Here is a 16,385-nt window from a genome sequence, read left to right as displayed (position 1 = left end):
TGACCGAGAAGGTGTTCAAATGACACTCATGCCTTGCCACGACAACAGCCAATCACGAGAACGCAAACAAACGTTCAGGAAGTGAGATGCTTGCGTGATCTCGCCCCAGTGTTGTCTTTTTGCGTCACATCGGGGAGTTTTAGACACTTCAATATTTGCAGTTCTAAGAACTGTGGCAGCTGCTCTTATTGTGAAGCAAAAAGTGTAAATTTGATGCTATGATTGCAGAAAATTTTAAATTTTCAGGGATTCTCGTAAAAAAGAGAAATAACTGAGAGCTTAAACAAAAATCAGTACCTAACAGTTGCTGAAACAAATTTTATTTCAAACGCCACACTGACTAGATCTGCATTTTGGGTACATTTGCACAAAGACAGCTCAAGGTAAAGACAGACCCATGCCTGAGTGAGTCCAAAAAAGGCACATTGCAAAACAACGGAAAAGCGTGTGACAGGTGCCAGTGATATGGCTTTGGGTAATTATATGTCACTGCAACATCTTAGTGGGTTTATTGCATTGGCCACGAATATTAAATGACTGATCTGGGCAACAAAAATTTAGTTGCAGTCAATGCTGTGGTTTCACTCCTTCCTTCCAGCGTAATTTTTATGCAGACCCTTTTCCAGACAAAGTAAGGTTCCCTCTTAAAGTACTACTGATATGACACTTCTTGTCTTTCCTTGCTTTAAATGAAATTCTAATTCTTCTAAAACCTACACAATATACTGGCAAACACCAGAGTGCCCCAAATGGTAAACTATGACACTTTTTTCTACAAACAAGTTTTGGTTTCAGTACACAGAAACTATGTGTTACAACTTAGTGATACACTGGCCTGCATTGTTTCTGTGATAGCTGAGACTATCACATGCATAGCCAAAAGGAACATGTGTAGCATGCATATATTTTTTTGTGAGCAACATCATCATACCTGCCCTTATTGCTACACATCATAAAAGTTCTTTCTGTGTCAAGGCATCATGATAATGTCAGTAAAGCCAAGTGCAACATTTCAAGAGAGCCCCTCTCCCCATAACATTCGTACTACATTAAAATACCTTTCAAATGTCTACCAACCTTCATACTTTCCAAGTGTCATACATTTGCCTGCGAAAAGCTTGTGGCAGAGCTTCTACAACTAAAGAATATGAGTCAGTAATTCTTTAAATTGTGGGTGATGAATGCCAAAAAAGCATCGAGGTGATTGAGGAAACCAAACTTATACGTTAGTGAGAATGAGTGATTATACAGAATGTGCCTCCAGAGGTTCCAAAAAATCATTTAAATGGACGCTGCTTGCTCCTATAAAAAATTGAATAGAGCGAACATTTATTTTCAATATGCGAGTTTGAAGCTGACTTTAGCTTTCCTGGTAAATAACAAGTTCAGGTGTAAGATCACTCTTGCTTACTGAATTTTTTGTAAACTAGTCATTTTCTGTTATACTGTACAGCTGTGTTTCTATTATACTGTGAAGCGATGTGTGTTTCAATATGATTGCTACAACAGAATATCAGCTGATTATTGATGAGGACAAAGTACATCTTGACATCTTGATTCACACATTCTAAAGCACCTACAAGGTCTGACGAGACAGAAGGCAAGTACATTCCGGGTATTGCAAATCCTTTATTTCAGTGGCTGATGGCTTCCATGCAGGTATACGATAGGGCTACTTCCAAATTAATTTTCATTCGTAGCAAACACACAAATGCACCACAATGAAAAGTAATCTGCGGCAAGTGTAAGTAAAAATCAAGTAAGCCCAGACCCTTACATACAGCCACAATCAGATGCAAACCAAACAAAGAAGAGACTTCTATAGCACTGTGTCTTCATTGCCTTCTGGTGTCATATTTTTTTTTGCGTTTTGCCTCAAGTTATCTATAGCAGTTTAAAAATAAAAAAAAAAGGCTATAATTAAGGTTCAAACATCGAATTAAGCAGGCACATTCAAATCACCTCAAACAGAAATCTTCATCACCTTCAACAACACAGAGTGTATTTTCGATTGCGATCGAATTTCTCGATCTCGAGTGGCTCATTTGCACAAGCTGGGGAAGAGAGCAAATCGCGGTCGACATTCTATCGCGATTGGGCAAGGGCAGGCATCTCGCTCAAATTTGCTTTTGGCTTTAATTTCATAATAGAGGGAATGAAGTTTGATGTTAACTCTGACGGCAAGCGTTCAAAATCGATTTCAACCCGGAAACACGATCGGCAGCTCAACGTCGAGGCCAAGAAACCACACGAATGCCACTGGCGACAATCACGGCTACTGGAAAAGGAACGCAAGAAAGCTGGACAGGGACAGAACGAGGCGCAGGGAGTGAAAGAGCGGAGCTCATTTGCATAAGCCAACTCGGGAAAACAGTCGGACAAAAATAAAACTACCGGGCCGCGGCGATTACAGTTCCACGTCCTTGGAAGAGTGGAGCGCGTGTAAGTACGACGGCGGTCTCGAAACGCGCGCCGTGCTCAAGCTCAACGCGGTAAACAACCTCGAAAACGAAATTCTCTTCCTAGAGCCAACATTTGGAGGGACACCGGAACGCGCTCTTGCCGTAAACAACCGCGTCTGTATTTTTGCCACCTCGCGGCTGCCTCTCCGTAAAGATCTTTTTTCCGCGATTATAACGGAGCTTTCTGTTGCCTTCTGTTTTTCCCGCTCTCATAAAAGTCAATCGAACAACGGATGCGGAGGTGGGCGCGTCAACAACAACGGTGAGGACCGAGGGGCACTGGGAGAGAAACATCTGCAAGAGGCGAACCACTTGCCGGGAAGAGGGAAGCAAAGAAATAATGATAAAGGAAACGATTAAAACGAGTCCGGCTTCCCCCCTAGCCTTGGACACGGGGCGGCCAAAGTTTACGCGGCACGGGGAACATTTTTCAATGAAGATAACAGGTTCAGCTAGTCTAGCCTCCACACCCCCACCCAGGTCCTCCAACTGCGCCGAACCTGAATCGCGGCAAGCGCAAACGCACAAACGCAAAACGGGCGGCCGCGGAGTCGAGGGGAATAAACAACGGCGCGCGCGCTGCTCCAAAACGCGCAACGCTTCGGGGACCTGGAAAATAAGTTTGCGGCGCCATGGGGTCACGTCGTGATCCTTGTTGCTGCCTATTTAGTTCTACGGCCTCCTCAACAGCTCGCGTTTTTTTTTTTTTTTTTTTCACCCCGAAAGCACGGCAGTGTTCGCGCACGCAGTAGTGGTCGGAACATGTGTTCGCTTTTCAACCGCTCGTCGTCGGATCGCGCTGTGCAAAGGCGTGACCCGCGGCGCGCGTCCATCCACAGCACGAAAACAAGCATGTCGTCGGCGCCGAACGCAGCACGGCAGCCTTGAAGTCTATCGCCGCGACAGTTGCTTTTTTTATCGCCGCGATCCACACGCTCTGTACTACACGGCGCCCGTTGTTTACGCGCCCGGGCAACAGAGAAGGCGGCGCCGTTCGCTCCCGTTCGAACGCGCTGTATGGGATGCGGCATTTCGGTGTCCCCTTTCCGTCTTTCATCGCGTTTGTTGTTGTTTGTGCGCACGCGTGCGTGCTTCGGTTGCGCGGGGCGTGTGACGTTACAATGCGCGCGCCCGATGATTGGAATGACAGACCCGATTCTTTTTCGAGCTCCCCGCGCTGCCTGCTGCGCGGGGGTCAACGGCACCGATCACGAAAAGGCGCGCCCCGGGCCTCACTTTTTCCTCAATGCCCCCAGACACGAAGCCAGCGAAAACAAGCCCCCCCCCCCCCTTTTCAACTTTAACGAAACTTTCTAATTCCGGCCGGGACACTTGGAACCAGATTTTTTTTCAGGCAGTTTCGCAAAGCACAGTTCCGAAAGCTCGCTAGCCCACCCCCACGAGACCGCCGCCGAATCGGCCCGTGCACGGGTCCCGGAGAAAGAATGCCGCAAGTATGTCGCTCCGCGCGACGAGGAAACGGAATACGGTGGACGCGGCTGTCGCGAACGCCGTGCTCGAAAGTAGGACATACCAGGGCTGTCGTGTTGCTGCAGCGGCGGCGGAGACGATGTTGTTTTGATAATGAGAATGACTGAGGAGGCTGCCGAACTGCTGCTGCTCGACGTTGAACATCTTGGCGGACGCAGTTCCTTCCCGCGGCCGGAGCCCTGGGAAATTCGGCCTCGTCCACTGTATTCCGTTGCTTTACCACATCGGTGTCCACAGCAGCTCCAAGCTCCAACGGCGCGCGACGCACATGCGAAAAGTCAGCTAGCGCTCGGTTTCATACATTACGCTCTCGCCTTGGCTGCCATCTTGACGGTGACGTCAAAACCGCACAACAGGTGGCGACACCTCCGCAGCAGCTCTTCCGCCGCGCCGGCGCCCGAGTTGTTTATGTCGTCGGTCCATTCTTTATCGTCGACTACACGGCATGGCCGGCGTCGTTTTCCTATGCAGGAGGTGTTTTGTGGTTAGTGCTGCATGTTGCTGTCTGGGAAAGCGACGTTTGACACCCTGGCACGATCCGACAAGGTACGCGCGGCGAGTCCTTTTAAAAATGGCGGACTGCGCGGAGCGTCGCGCTTCCGTGCCGTGCAAAAGGATCCGGCTCGGTGCGACACAGGTTGTTTGTAGTTGTAAATCCGCATACTTGGAAATAAAGCGTACGTCCTAATTGGTTTAAGTCTGTTCTTCTGTGCTCTGCTCACCGAGAAGAGCGGGCAAATTGGTATGCGCGCTCGCGCAAGCGCAGTTCGACCCCTACGCGAACCAGGTCAAACGCTACGTGCCGTCACGCACGTAAACAGTGGCCGCCCCTCGTGGCGGTTTCTCGGGCTGCTTAGGCCTACGTGTAGCACGTTCTAATCGTTTTAACATTCCCGTTAACTTTCCGGAAACGCCGCACGAAGTGTATTCGGTTGGAATGAATGAGCGCGTCTTCCAATGTGTGGTTGCAGGCATACGTCATGCATACAGTGCGAACGCACCCATCTACCCACTGAATATATTACATATTTGAAACTAGATCATTGCGGTACTATCATTCAGAGCATCGTTTCTTGCAGAAGAGGAATTTTCATTGCCCACACGTTTGAAATGGGAACGCGACGTCAAAATTATTATCGGTACGCGTCCCCGATGCTTTTTTTCATTCATTCGCGCGACTATTGCTCTGCTTCAATAAGTGTGCGAAAGAGTCATAGTAGATCGCTGCGTTTGAGTTTTATAATTTAGTGACTCGTAACTTGGCGCTTGTTTAGGGCTGGTTTCTATAACTTTCAAACATGCAACCACACCTGCCACTGCCATTGAGCGAAGGAATGGCTTCGGATGAAACCGGGCCCGTAGACGATTGCTCGCATTACTTTTCCCAACAGCTGACACAGATGGAAGACATGCAATCAGTTAATTAAGCAACTGCCTGACGATATGCGACTTCGAGTAGCTGGCAGTTGAGAAGCAACGTACGTGGCAAAACAATCATTGAGTAGCTGCCTGCAAAACTCTCCCAATGACAGTTTTGTTTCAGTATTGGCGTAAGGGAAAATCGAGCTCTACAAACGGCAATTCGTGAGCGTTTTGCTTTCATGACACCTCAATTCAAAGGAGCTGCACTTTTTCCTACCAGGTGGTGCATTTTTCTCACTGCAAGAACTTGAGGGAAACTACTACAGCTGCAGCATTTTGGGCTATGTGTGGTAAGGTAATGCAGGCATTGGTCACTCCAATAAAAACGAAGCATTTCAAATAGAACGGAGCATATGGTGCCTTACTTTTATCAGCATTCTGACATAGCTTTCATTGAAAGCATTAGGTCCCAAATGCATAAATATAAAATGCAAGTTAGACCTACAATAGAGTTACAGGAGGCCTGGACTGCCGGTTTATTGAAGGCCAAGTTCATGGCATGGTACTCTGTCAGCAGCTGTAGGGCTATAGACACCTTATGCAAAAAGCACCATAACACAACTAAGCAAAGAAAACACTTCATCAAGTTGCGAAAACCAGAGTTCCGCAGTTATATTTAATATCAAAGGTGCACTTCCTGAATTTTATGGCAACAAACATTCCGAGCTGCATAACCACACTTCGGCTTTTAATTGCAGTTCGTTGCTAATAGACTTCCTGGCCTATTCAAAGAAAAATCTTATGCCAATCGAAGTGCATTAAATACATACATACACAAGCATGTAAGTGCAGGTACAGCCAGATCGATTTAGAAATAATCATTACTCATGATAGATGGATTTAAGTGTTAGGTGCATATGCAAAAGTCTTGTGTCAAGAAAGTTGCATTTCATATACACACGCATGCAACTTACAAGCTGCAGTATTGAGCAATGCGACAGCGAAGGCAGAATAAGTTTAGAAATAATCAATTGCTGCACATGGATTCAACATTGACAGACATGTAAAAGTAGCTTTCCCACTGAACATTTCTTCTCTTGGAGCACTATCACGTACACATACCTATCACGTACACCGAGCCATTGGTGAAAGGATACAGGAAAGGAGCACAGTGCGGAAGCTGTACCTTTCTTGTGTCCTTTCGCACTTTCCTTTCCCCAATTAAGGAAAAATCAGGCATCCACCCATTCATAGCAATTGCTACAAAGGAAACCCATATGGGTTCCACGAAAGAAAAGCCTCGTAGTTGAAGAAAAATTCGTCCTGGTCCGGGGCTCGAACCCGGGACCACTGCCTTTCCAGGGCAGCCGCTCTATCATCTGAGCTAACCAGGCGGCTAGCAGATGGCAGGGTGAAGTCGAATTTGTCAACAACTCGAAGCAAAGGCAGGAGCTTGACGTAGCAGTTCTGCGGAAACCTGCAAGGTGGAGAGAAGTGATTAATTAAGGAAAAATAAGACATCCACCCATTCGTAGCATTGTTTGTAGAGCGGCTGCCCCGGAAAGGCGGCGGTCCTGGGTTCGAGTCCCGGACCAGGACGAATTTTTCTTCAGCTACGAGGCTTTTCTTTCGTGGAACCCGTACGGGTTTCCTTTGTAGCAGCTGCTATAAATGGGTGGATGTCCAATTTTTCCTTAATTAATCGCTTCTCTCCATCTTGCGGGTTTCCAACTCCTGTCCTTTCACCAGTGTTGCCAAACCACTTTGCCCAGCTCTCCATTCTTGCAAACCCTGAGCCAGTGTTCACCATGCAATGCCTGGACACAGTGGCGTAGCAACAGGGGGGGGCCGGGGGCCCCGGGTGCAAGGGGCCAGTGAGGGGGGGGGGGGGTGTCATATACGTCTGAAGACACCCCTCTTTCCGCCGGCTACACCCGGGGAGGGGGGTGACAGAAGACCTATGGGCCCCGGGTGCCAGACGACCTAGCTACGCCACTGCCTGGACAGCACCTTGTGCAAATTTTGCTGTTTGACAAAGTTGAGATATAGAACACCCTCTGCTAGCACAAAGACAGCTTCTGCATGCTACACTAAGTCAACTGGATGGCATCACTTGCAGCACAGTTTTCACCTAAAATTAATAGAGCACTGTGGTCAGTCAGCTACCATAGAAGTGATGGTTAGTACATAGATATTTTAAGTCTGTGCCTGCAGTTTCTAACATTCTAGTGACGTTATTTACTACACTTTCTAAATTTCCCAAGCACTCAACAGTTTTCGAAACACGCCAAGGCAATTAATCCCTGCCCACATGTGTAATCATTGTGAATCACTGCATTTACAATGAAACATATTGTTAAAAATAACCAGTTCGCAGTCACAACACCATTTTAAGCCAGAAGGACAATGTTTAGGCAGGTCCATGAACTACAAATTACCGTACTGGCTGAGCTCCCATACTTGATCTTGGAGACACTAGAGCTTGAGTTCTCTCGAGTAATTTCTGTAGCAAACTGCACGGCTTGCAAAAGTTGTGACATACGTACCCCGCACTTGCAGCAGTGAAAAAATATGGACTCTGGACTCGTCAGTCATCCACACGGAAAGCCACTGCTGCGCTGTATATACAGAGGACTCTGCAATCGCCCTTGAATGTGTAGTGAACACTCGCATGCATAGGTTCTTTTTGAACCTTCCTTCCTTCCTGCTTCCACCTTTCCCAGTGTAGGGTAGCAAACCAAACGCAACATGGTAAACATCCCTGCATTTCCCTCTTTCTCCTGAGCACCTATGGCCTCTTGATCCTTTGCGGTGGAAAAGACAAACATACCTTTAAAAAGATGACTGGACAGGACAGTTTTAGCCTCTTCTCCACCACGAGAAGTATGAAACACTTAACCCAACAAGAGGTAATACATTACAGGCCTACTGACTGCACATTTCGCCGCTGTCTCCCAGGCTTCTGCCTCGCAGGTGCACATATTACCAGCGTTATGACTTTACCATCGCAACTGCACCACCTGTGGTGTAGGACAACGGGTGTTAGGTGTGCTTGTGCGGTGCAGAGGTTAGGGTGGCATCCACTTCTGTGCCACTGAACCGCCTCTGCTGATGTGCCTGCACTGGTCCTCGTTCAACTGAGCCCCGTCAACTTCCAATCACACAGTTTGACAAGCCTGTGAAGCAAAATGTAGTGTAGCATCTATACTGCCACCAAATGGACTTGCACACAAAACCCTCACGGTTTAAAAATGATTGGTGTATGCAGCATGTAGGAAATGTAACCTCTTGCCAAAAGTTGGAAGTGTTTCTACCGACACATTTTTAACGGGAAGACTGTCATTATCTTATATACTGCGCTACGTGTCCATTCTAGCAGCTTCCTGCACTTTTATGCATTACACACACCCCAAATACTTCACCAAATACTAGATTGTCATACTTTACTTACCACATGAGACTTGGATCACATTCCGAAGAGGACAGTAATCTTCATCTCTGCTGCAAATGCTTCTGCCTAAAAACCAGATGAAAGCAAATCCATGAAATTCCACCCGAGCCCTGCGAATGCACACGATGTGCCGTACAACACGACCGTGACTAACTTGAGAGGAGTCGCCAGTGAGGAAAACAAATCAGTTTTATTCACAAAACTGGCAACACATGAATTACATCCCTCTCCAGAGACCAGCATGACGACGCACAACTGCCGACGCGCCGGGCATCGCAGAGGCGCCTGCTCACACAAGATGCTTTTTTTTTCTACTCTCGGCGAAGTTGACTCCCAACACACGCGCCATGCTCGCCAACACAGATTGCTTACCGTTAACCAACTTTCAGCCCGGTACACAGTCCAATTTCAGCCATGTTCTTTGTCGCATGCATTTCCCCTCCCGTACCGAGGCCGTTTCATCCCTGGTTCGCTTTGATTCAAACTTTATCCCAGCCCCAATTACAAATTGTCCCCTCTTCAACACAAATTTGTCAGTGCCTTCCGTGAACCTACTAAGCCAGCCTTCTTAGCGAAAAGGCTTCTTCTGTTGACTGTTCTCTGAATCATCCTGCTCTTCCTTACAATGGAGAAAGTGTAAAAAAAAATAATTACGAAGACCATGTGCTGCAAGAAAAAGAAGTTACAAATTGACAGTAATGTGGGCTTCGGGGAAACCCATGCAAGACATGCAATCGCATACAGTAACTGGAGTTATGGTACGCGGCGACGCTTATTAAATCCACATTTTTCTTTTTCTTCTCCCAGTCTCCTTTTTTTGCAGCTGTAGTGCGGCCTTCCCCGCGACACTGATTAATGTTAAGAAGATACACTGCTTATCAAGATAACTGGTTACCATAGCGTAATAAATGCTCATGCCAAAAAACTGACAATTATACAGACAACCCACTTACTACAACACGTTGGCCTAAAGAAGAAAAAAGGGGGCAGACAGGTTAGTAAGGTGCACTCCGAGTGAACAATAACCAAAGAGACATGCTATATATGCAGAAAATTCAACGATGCCTTGCTCCAACCTGGCACTCCATGGCACATTGGCTGATGCACTGCGAAGAGCTAGTGTACAGGCCCAATCAATTTACGAGGTAACCACATTACAGCCTGAAAATTTTGATGAGTCATATTGCTAGAAGCATGCACTGCGCCTAGAGCTTGGCTACAACCGCAGTTCAGGTGCAGAAGTGAGATGAGTAATACCCCAGTCACGCGAGGCACTTTCAATCGCAACCGAGCTCAATGAGGAACGATCTTCTGAATCTCAATTGGCTTCTTTATGCAAGCTGCGGAGGGGAGCCAATCGCCATCGATAAATTTGATCCCATTTGGTCTTGACTGCAAATGAAAGTTCCCCGTGTGATTGGGGTATAAGGCTCAACTCAACCCATGAGCGTTGCCAGGGGCCTAAGCTTTCCTCCCTGTTGATGCTTGCACATCAATACTGCAGGCCAAAAAAATTGCAGGCTACTTGTTCTCTAATTGTACTTGGAACATGACAGCAACCAGCCTGTGAGTCTGCTGGGCCATATGGGCACATCCTGCTGGCCTCGTCGCCGAGAGCGTAACGGCTCCTGTTTCAACAGCAACCAACAAGGAGACAGGCCGAGCCAGGTTAAGAACCTGAAAGCAACTAGGAGCTGTTGACGACGAGGAACTGCCGCCTGCCAGTAGGCGAGAAAAAACTCATAGGCAGATGCTGTAAAACAATTCGGACCAACAGTTGTGTCGTACGCATTGAGCCTGTATCCCGCCCTTGTAAGACGCAACAGCCTGCGCGTCCGGTGCCTATAGTGTCATTTACGAGGCTTGCTGACAGTTTTGTCACGACAAAGCAAGCACACAATGGAGGAAACAATGTGAATCAGGAGTGCAACACATCTTGCAACAAACTGAGCCAAGCCTGTTTTTGCGTGAGGGTCGATTATATCTACATTTAAGATCGGAACCTTGGTTCAGTTCGACAACATGCCTAAACGATAACCACCAGGCAATTGCCCTGCAATGGATTTCAAAGCTGAGATAGCTAAGGCAGCTGCTGCAGAGTGCAACTACAGCCCGTTTCAACCGGACAGAAAATAATTTCGCAATGGCCTGCTAAAACATGCGATATACGCACCCACCCACTTGGAAATTCATTGGAATCATTACGGGTTACGAGAACACGCTTCACGAGCTGCTTCCAAAACAGGAGAAGGGAATGCAACTTCAAAGGTGACTGCCGGGGTTACGTGCCTCCTTCGAGCAGAAACCACGGGTCTGAGGGTTTTCCTGCTTCGGGCTCACATAAATGCTTGCAACAGCAAATATTTTCAAGAATGCCCACAGTTTCCTCCGTTTTGTGTGCCAGCCACATCCTGACAAACCCACTGGGCCACGTTTTGGCCATAAAGCAAGCTTTCTCTCCTTTTCACGTTGACAAGCTTCACAAAGCACAAAAGTTTACACTGTTTTCTCAAAGAATCGAGACAAAAAAAAAAAAAAAAAAGCACAGCACTCACTCACTTAGTGCTAGGGTCATGATAGCCTAGAAAAGGCAAAAAGTCAGCGAGCAGTTTAAACAATGAAGAATGCAATACTGCAGAAGTACATTTGTCTAACAAACCGATATAGTGCACCCACTTGTAATGAGTTTTTTTTTTTTTCCACAGCACACAGTGGCAAACGTTGGTGCTTGGTGTTAATGCTACTACATGAATTTTTTTTCTCGCTCTCTCCCGCGTTTGTTCACTGCAGCAGTTTCCTAGCACAGATAATAATAATGATAATCATGATAATAATACACATTTCAAACATGCGACCGCCTAATGGTGCCATGTCCTGGCATGCATATCAAAGGCGCTAGGCCCGGCGTTACGCAGACAAACACCATAACTCATCTCAATATAGTGGTACATTTATGGGCATCGAAGCAGTTTCAGCAAATGAAAAAAATATCAGATGCGAATGCTGCTTGACACGTCACTGAAGCCTTCACTACGAGGACCAAGAAACAGTCGCCACTACAAAATGAACACGGCTTCAGAAAAACTTGAGGGGCGCTATATGGGAAGGGGCAGCCGCTACCCATTAAAACACAAGAGCGCCAAAAGCAAAAACTAAAGGAATAAAAAAAAATAGGAGCTGGTCCTATAGCAAAGCAGTGAACAACTGCCTGACACATTTACACAAAAGCACTGAGGCTACCTGGCTCCCCACCTACACTCGATCTAGCGTTAAAGTATAGCTGGTACAACTGGCAGACGCTGCTAAGCGTCGTCTGCACCAAACTTTTCAAGAAGTGAAAAGCTGCAATTATTGCAGGAAGGGGGAGTTTAAAGAAAACAAAAATGCAGGATGCAACAAGCACATTGCCCCTGTCCAGTGCAACCAGACGGGCTTACAAAAAAAGAAAAAAAAAATCGATACTTTATATCACTCATGCAATTTATGCTGCGGGGCACGGTGAAAGGGGGCGGGTGCGTGCAGTCGGGAGAGAGAACCATTGCTGCGGTTTGCAGTTGCGCCGGCTCGGTCTTCACTTCGCTGCTTGGTGCCAAGAAAGAGCCCTCGTCGAGCATTTCGAAGAATAGGCAAGCACCCGGAGACCCCAATACCCACCCGCATTAAGCATGAAGTCTGGTCATCGCTATTTGCAGGAAACAGGCCTGCTCAGGATGCCATATTTTGTCACGTTAACATTACGTCTCTCATTACGTCGTCTACCCTCAGCTTTCGGTTGCCCAGGGTCGCTTAAAAGCGCTGGGCTGTGTGTGGGCTGTCTCTTAAAAGTTGCATGCACGCAACAGAAAAGTCTTGACGGTTGCAAGACATATTCACCTCCGTTTATTTTGTGGCATGGAACTCTGCGTTGAGCTCCCTTGTTCTTGAAGTCAGTTATGCGCGGAGTACCTTGTCTACGACATTTAGTAGTAGAAGCAGGATGCTTAGTTTGAAAGGTTGCGACACTTTCGCCTTGCCTTAAGAACATTGAATATAAAAATCGGGAGTGGGGGGAGGGGGTGAGGACGAACAAGCGCCCTTCGCCTCTCATTAGGTCTAAGGAAGGAAAAAAAAAAAAATTAAATAGAAGACTGTTCCCATCAAAGTTCTGCAAGCATGGTGTCTCAAGCAGCAAGTTTAGTGCCATGTTGGCGCTTTTACGGCGCAACTTCTTTTCCTTGCTTCAGTTTGTTTTTATTTCGCTTTCTAAAACTGAGTAAGCATTTGTGTCTTTGATCATCATTGTGCAATGGCTCCGCTGTGTGCAACAGAAAGCCAATGCAGTTACTGTTGGAAGAAGGCCACAGCTTATGGCACATCACATAACTCCCTGTCAACTTGGAAACAAGTGGCGGTGCTTCAGCTGCCTTTTGTGGGTGGGAGGCTAGCGTTTAACAGAGAGTCAAGAGGAGTGACATTGAATGAACACTGGGGCTGCCTGTCTTATTTTTTTTGTCCGATGGAGAAAGAGGCCTCACCGGCTTCTTTGTCATCGCAGGCAAAAGGAAAGTAATCTAGAGTCGTCGCCTTTGCGAGTGCGTCTCGCAAAACTGCTGCAAACCAAAACCTCCCGAAAGGATTCCCGAAGAAAGTCTTCCTTTTTCTTCCGTTTCTCATTTTGCTATGGTTGTTTCACGTAACCCACAACGGGGATCCCCCCAAATCGGGTGGGTGTTGTGGGGATGGTAGCAGGGCACTGATTGCGCGATCATGCCTGTTCTTTTTTTACACTTGCTTTTTCTTTAAAAAAAAGCATTTCCCTTTATCCCCTGTTCCTAAGGTTTCGCTGGTTCGCTGTGAAACCAAATGGCAGGGAACAGCAGCAGCAGTAACCACTGCCCCAAGCCACTTTAATACTAAGGTGGCGCAAGACAAACAATTACCTACTGTTCAAAGGAAAAAAGAATAAATACAAGACATGCGCCGCTTCCATCATTGCAAAACTCTGGTGGCCATAAATACCAGCCTGCACATAACCATTGCAATCCCTCTTTCCTCCTCATCTAACAATGCACAATCTGCAGCCAGTCGGCGGCCATCTTGTTCCCAGTTCTCACCAACATTGCTCTGATAAATATACACCTTGCAAAATCTAACAAAGAAAAAGAAAGTCTAAACACTGTACACAGCACGCTGTACGCCTACACCAGCCTGCCTCTGGTCTCTGGAGCTGTGTCTCCCGTGCTGCAGTCGCCATCAAAGCTGCAATTTTGTTTACACAGTGTTTACTATGCGCAGCCACTTCAGCATTTACTGTTTTCTTTTCCTGAAGATTTTCCCTCGATCATTGCGAGCCTCTATTTACCAAAACATTTTCAGTTTATGAGATACTTTCTGCACCTACATGCAAAAAAAAGAAAGAAAAAGGTCTGGTGCCAACATTAACAATCGAGAGACGAGCAGTACTAAGCGCGGGTTCTCCCAACACATACTTTGTTGTAAGACCTACTACTCAATCAACGTGACCAACATTATTAGCTCGATGGGAGACCGCAGCACATGAGGGCAGTGGGTACGAAATGTGGCCTGCCCACCACCCCAATTCCATTAGGGGCACAGCCCAATGCAGCATAGGCTTGATGCAGTCGGTACACAGCAACCAGAGCAGACGACGCGGCTCATGCAGCGCAGCGCTGATGCGAGTCCTCGTCTTCACAAGAAGTCCTTTGATACTAATGAGTCATCACTCGATCTTCCAAGTCCACGATGAGTTCATAAAAAAAATAATGGTAGAGTAGTTGTAGATAAAAATCGTCTCACTTGTTCACAGACACACACACACACACACAAAGTTCATCCCCAACAAGTCCGCGGTGATGCCGTGTGTTCAGGTACGGTGTGGTCCACACCACTGGTCGGCGCAGCCGAGTCGTGTCCAGTACACACGTGCTGTAACAACGTTGGGGAGACTGTTCCGCAAGAAAACAGGGATGAGGATGACAGAGTGGAAAGGAAGTTGATGCCACACCGTTCCGCGGGTCTCTATGCCTGACCGACCCCCTGTGCCGACAGCTGACTGTGCAAAAGACTTGCTATAGCACAGATCGAAATAGCTCGCAGCTGTGGGTGGCACTAAGACACCACAAGAAGGGAGGAACAAAATTTCTTTCACATTATTAAACCAAGCCTACCCATGAGCTACAGAGTGCAATTTGGTGATTACCTGGTGACAACAAATACTAAGTGAAGCAGCCAGAGAATCTGGCAATGAAATTTGAAGGTCCATTCCGCAGGCGCCAGATTGATGTTGAGAGGAACAGATGAAAACACAGCCAGTAAACAGTTTTAGCTTGTCCTGTATTTGGGTAAACACCGACGTAAACAAGAGCGGCCTGTGTAGTGCTGCCACCTGATGGCGTAGAGCTAAAACAGATAAAACCCGCCAATATTGCAGTGACTAAGTGTACAATCTCCTTCGCTGCTTGTGCAAATTTCTTGCAGTGGTGTAACCGTGCTGCTGCCAAAAGTTTACACCCACGGCAAAGTAAAATACACTTGGTTACCGCAATATTAGCTATGCTTGAGCTCTGCATCACGCACCATGCAGGCCACTCGTGTTTACGCCTCCACCCCTCCACCCAAATGCCCAGTCCGCCTGCGCTCACCCAAATACTGGACAAGCTAAAGCTCTCTAGTAATCGATACCTGCACTATCACTCGGTGAAGACCATCAGTGACATCAGCGAGGCTGCACGCTAGCAAATATGCACAGTCACGTGTTAACATGCTTATCGAGACAAGAACTTGCAGGAGGCAGCATTTTTGCTGGCTGGTCTACTTTGAATACGTTGAAGGCATAACAATAGGCTCTGCTTTATTGGCGGCAACACCTTCTTTCATCTCCACCATGGTGTCCGCGACTAATGCAATGAAACCAATGACCGCTGGTCACATAGCTTGTATCAAGTGGTTCAAAGGCTCCCACTGCCAGTCTTGCTGATATCACAGGTGGTTATAACAAGACGGTACTGCAAGTAGCACTGACTACATACTGACCCGTACCTATTGACAAACACCCCCCCATATCTAGACCTACTAACAAAATAAAAACGAAGGCACCAAATGGGGCAGAATGTAGTCACATAAACTGAGCACTAGAGATGATGGTGGAACCAGAACAGTGGAATTTAAAGAAGCAACAGAAACCTGTCAGCAATGGGCATCAAGGCAGGCCGGTCAGTGCACTAGTGACCCCTAGAGCACACGCGGCAGCTGCTAGACTCTTGCTGGTGGGCTAGACAGAGGCAAACTGTTCTGAAGCTGCGGCAGCTCCGTTGGTGCCAAGTGGGCCGTCGGTGTCAGTCTCGGTGACGGTGGCGCCCGCAATGAGCAGGGTGGGTGCGATGGTGGTGGCTGCAGGGCAGTCGTTTTCGTCCGAGCCAGCTACGCTGGCTTCGAGGTCCTTGGCTGCCAGCTCACTCACCTCAATGGTGCAACTGCAACGAGGTAAAGGGGGTGCCAGGAGAAATGTCACGTGTGAGCACGCCCCCTCTGACTCGCCCCTGCTCATTCAGATTTGCACCTACTCAAACTAGGCTCAACTCGGAGACTCCAACTCGCGGCCACTTGCGCTCGACTCGCTC

At 47.4% G+C, this 16,385-nt stretch overlaps 2 protein-coding genes and 1 non-coding gene across 5 annotated transcripts in view; all 3 read right to left on the bottom strand.

Annotated features, from left to right (window-relative positions):
• The window catches only part of LOC142557096 (uncharacterized), a 40,293-nt gene extending 33,726 nt beyond the window's left edge, over window positions 1–6,567 (bottom strand). Inside the window, exon 1 of one of the 3 annotated variants that reach the window (XM_075668699.1) lies at window positions 3,997–6,567. In XM_075668699.1, coding sequence (XP_075524814.1) covers window positions 3,997–4,097 — 101 coding nt within the window. In that variant the 5' untranslated portion in view covers window positions 4,098–6,567. The remainder of the gene's footprint in view (window positions 1–3,996) is intronic. The other 2 variants (XM_075668700.1, XM_075668701.1) reach the window with 2 other exon arrangements.
• Window positions 6,568–6,634: 67 nt separating this feature from the next.
• Window positions 6,635–6,709, bottom strand: TRNAS-GGA (transfer RNA serine (anticodon GGA)). Its single transcript has one exon. It is a non-coding gene; the product is annotated as a tRNA-Ser (tRNA).
• Window positions 6,710–8,937: 2,228 nt separating this feature from the next.
• LOC142557095 (constitutive coactivator of PPAR-gamma-like protein 1 homolog) overlaps window positions 8,938–16,385 on the bottom strand; it is a 51,076-nt gene continuing 43,628 nt past the window's right edge. The window contains exon 15 of the mRNA XM_075668698.1: window positions 8,938–16,238. Coding sequence (XP_075524813.1) covers window positions 16,037–16,238 — 202 coding nt within the window. The 3' untranslated portion in view covers window positions 8,938–16,036. The remainder of the gene's footprint in view (window positions 16,239–16,385) is intronic.

Source organism: Dermacentor variabilis, chromosome 9 (assembly GCF_050947875.1).
Source record: "Dermacentor variabilis isolate Ectoservices chromosome 9, ASM5094787v1, whole genome shotgun sequence".
Lineage (NCBI taxonomy): Eukaryota > Metazoa > Arthropoda > Arachnida > Ixodida > Ixodidae > Dermacentor > Dermacentor variabilis.
This window is presented reverse-complemented; position numbering and strand designations above follow the sequence as displayed.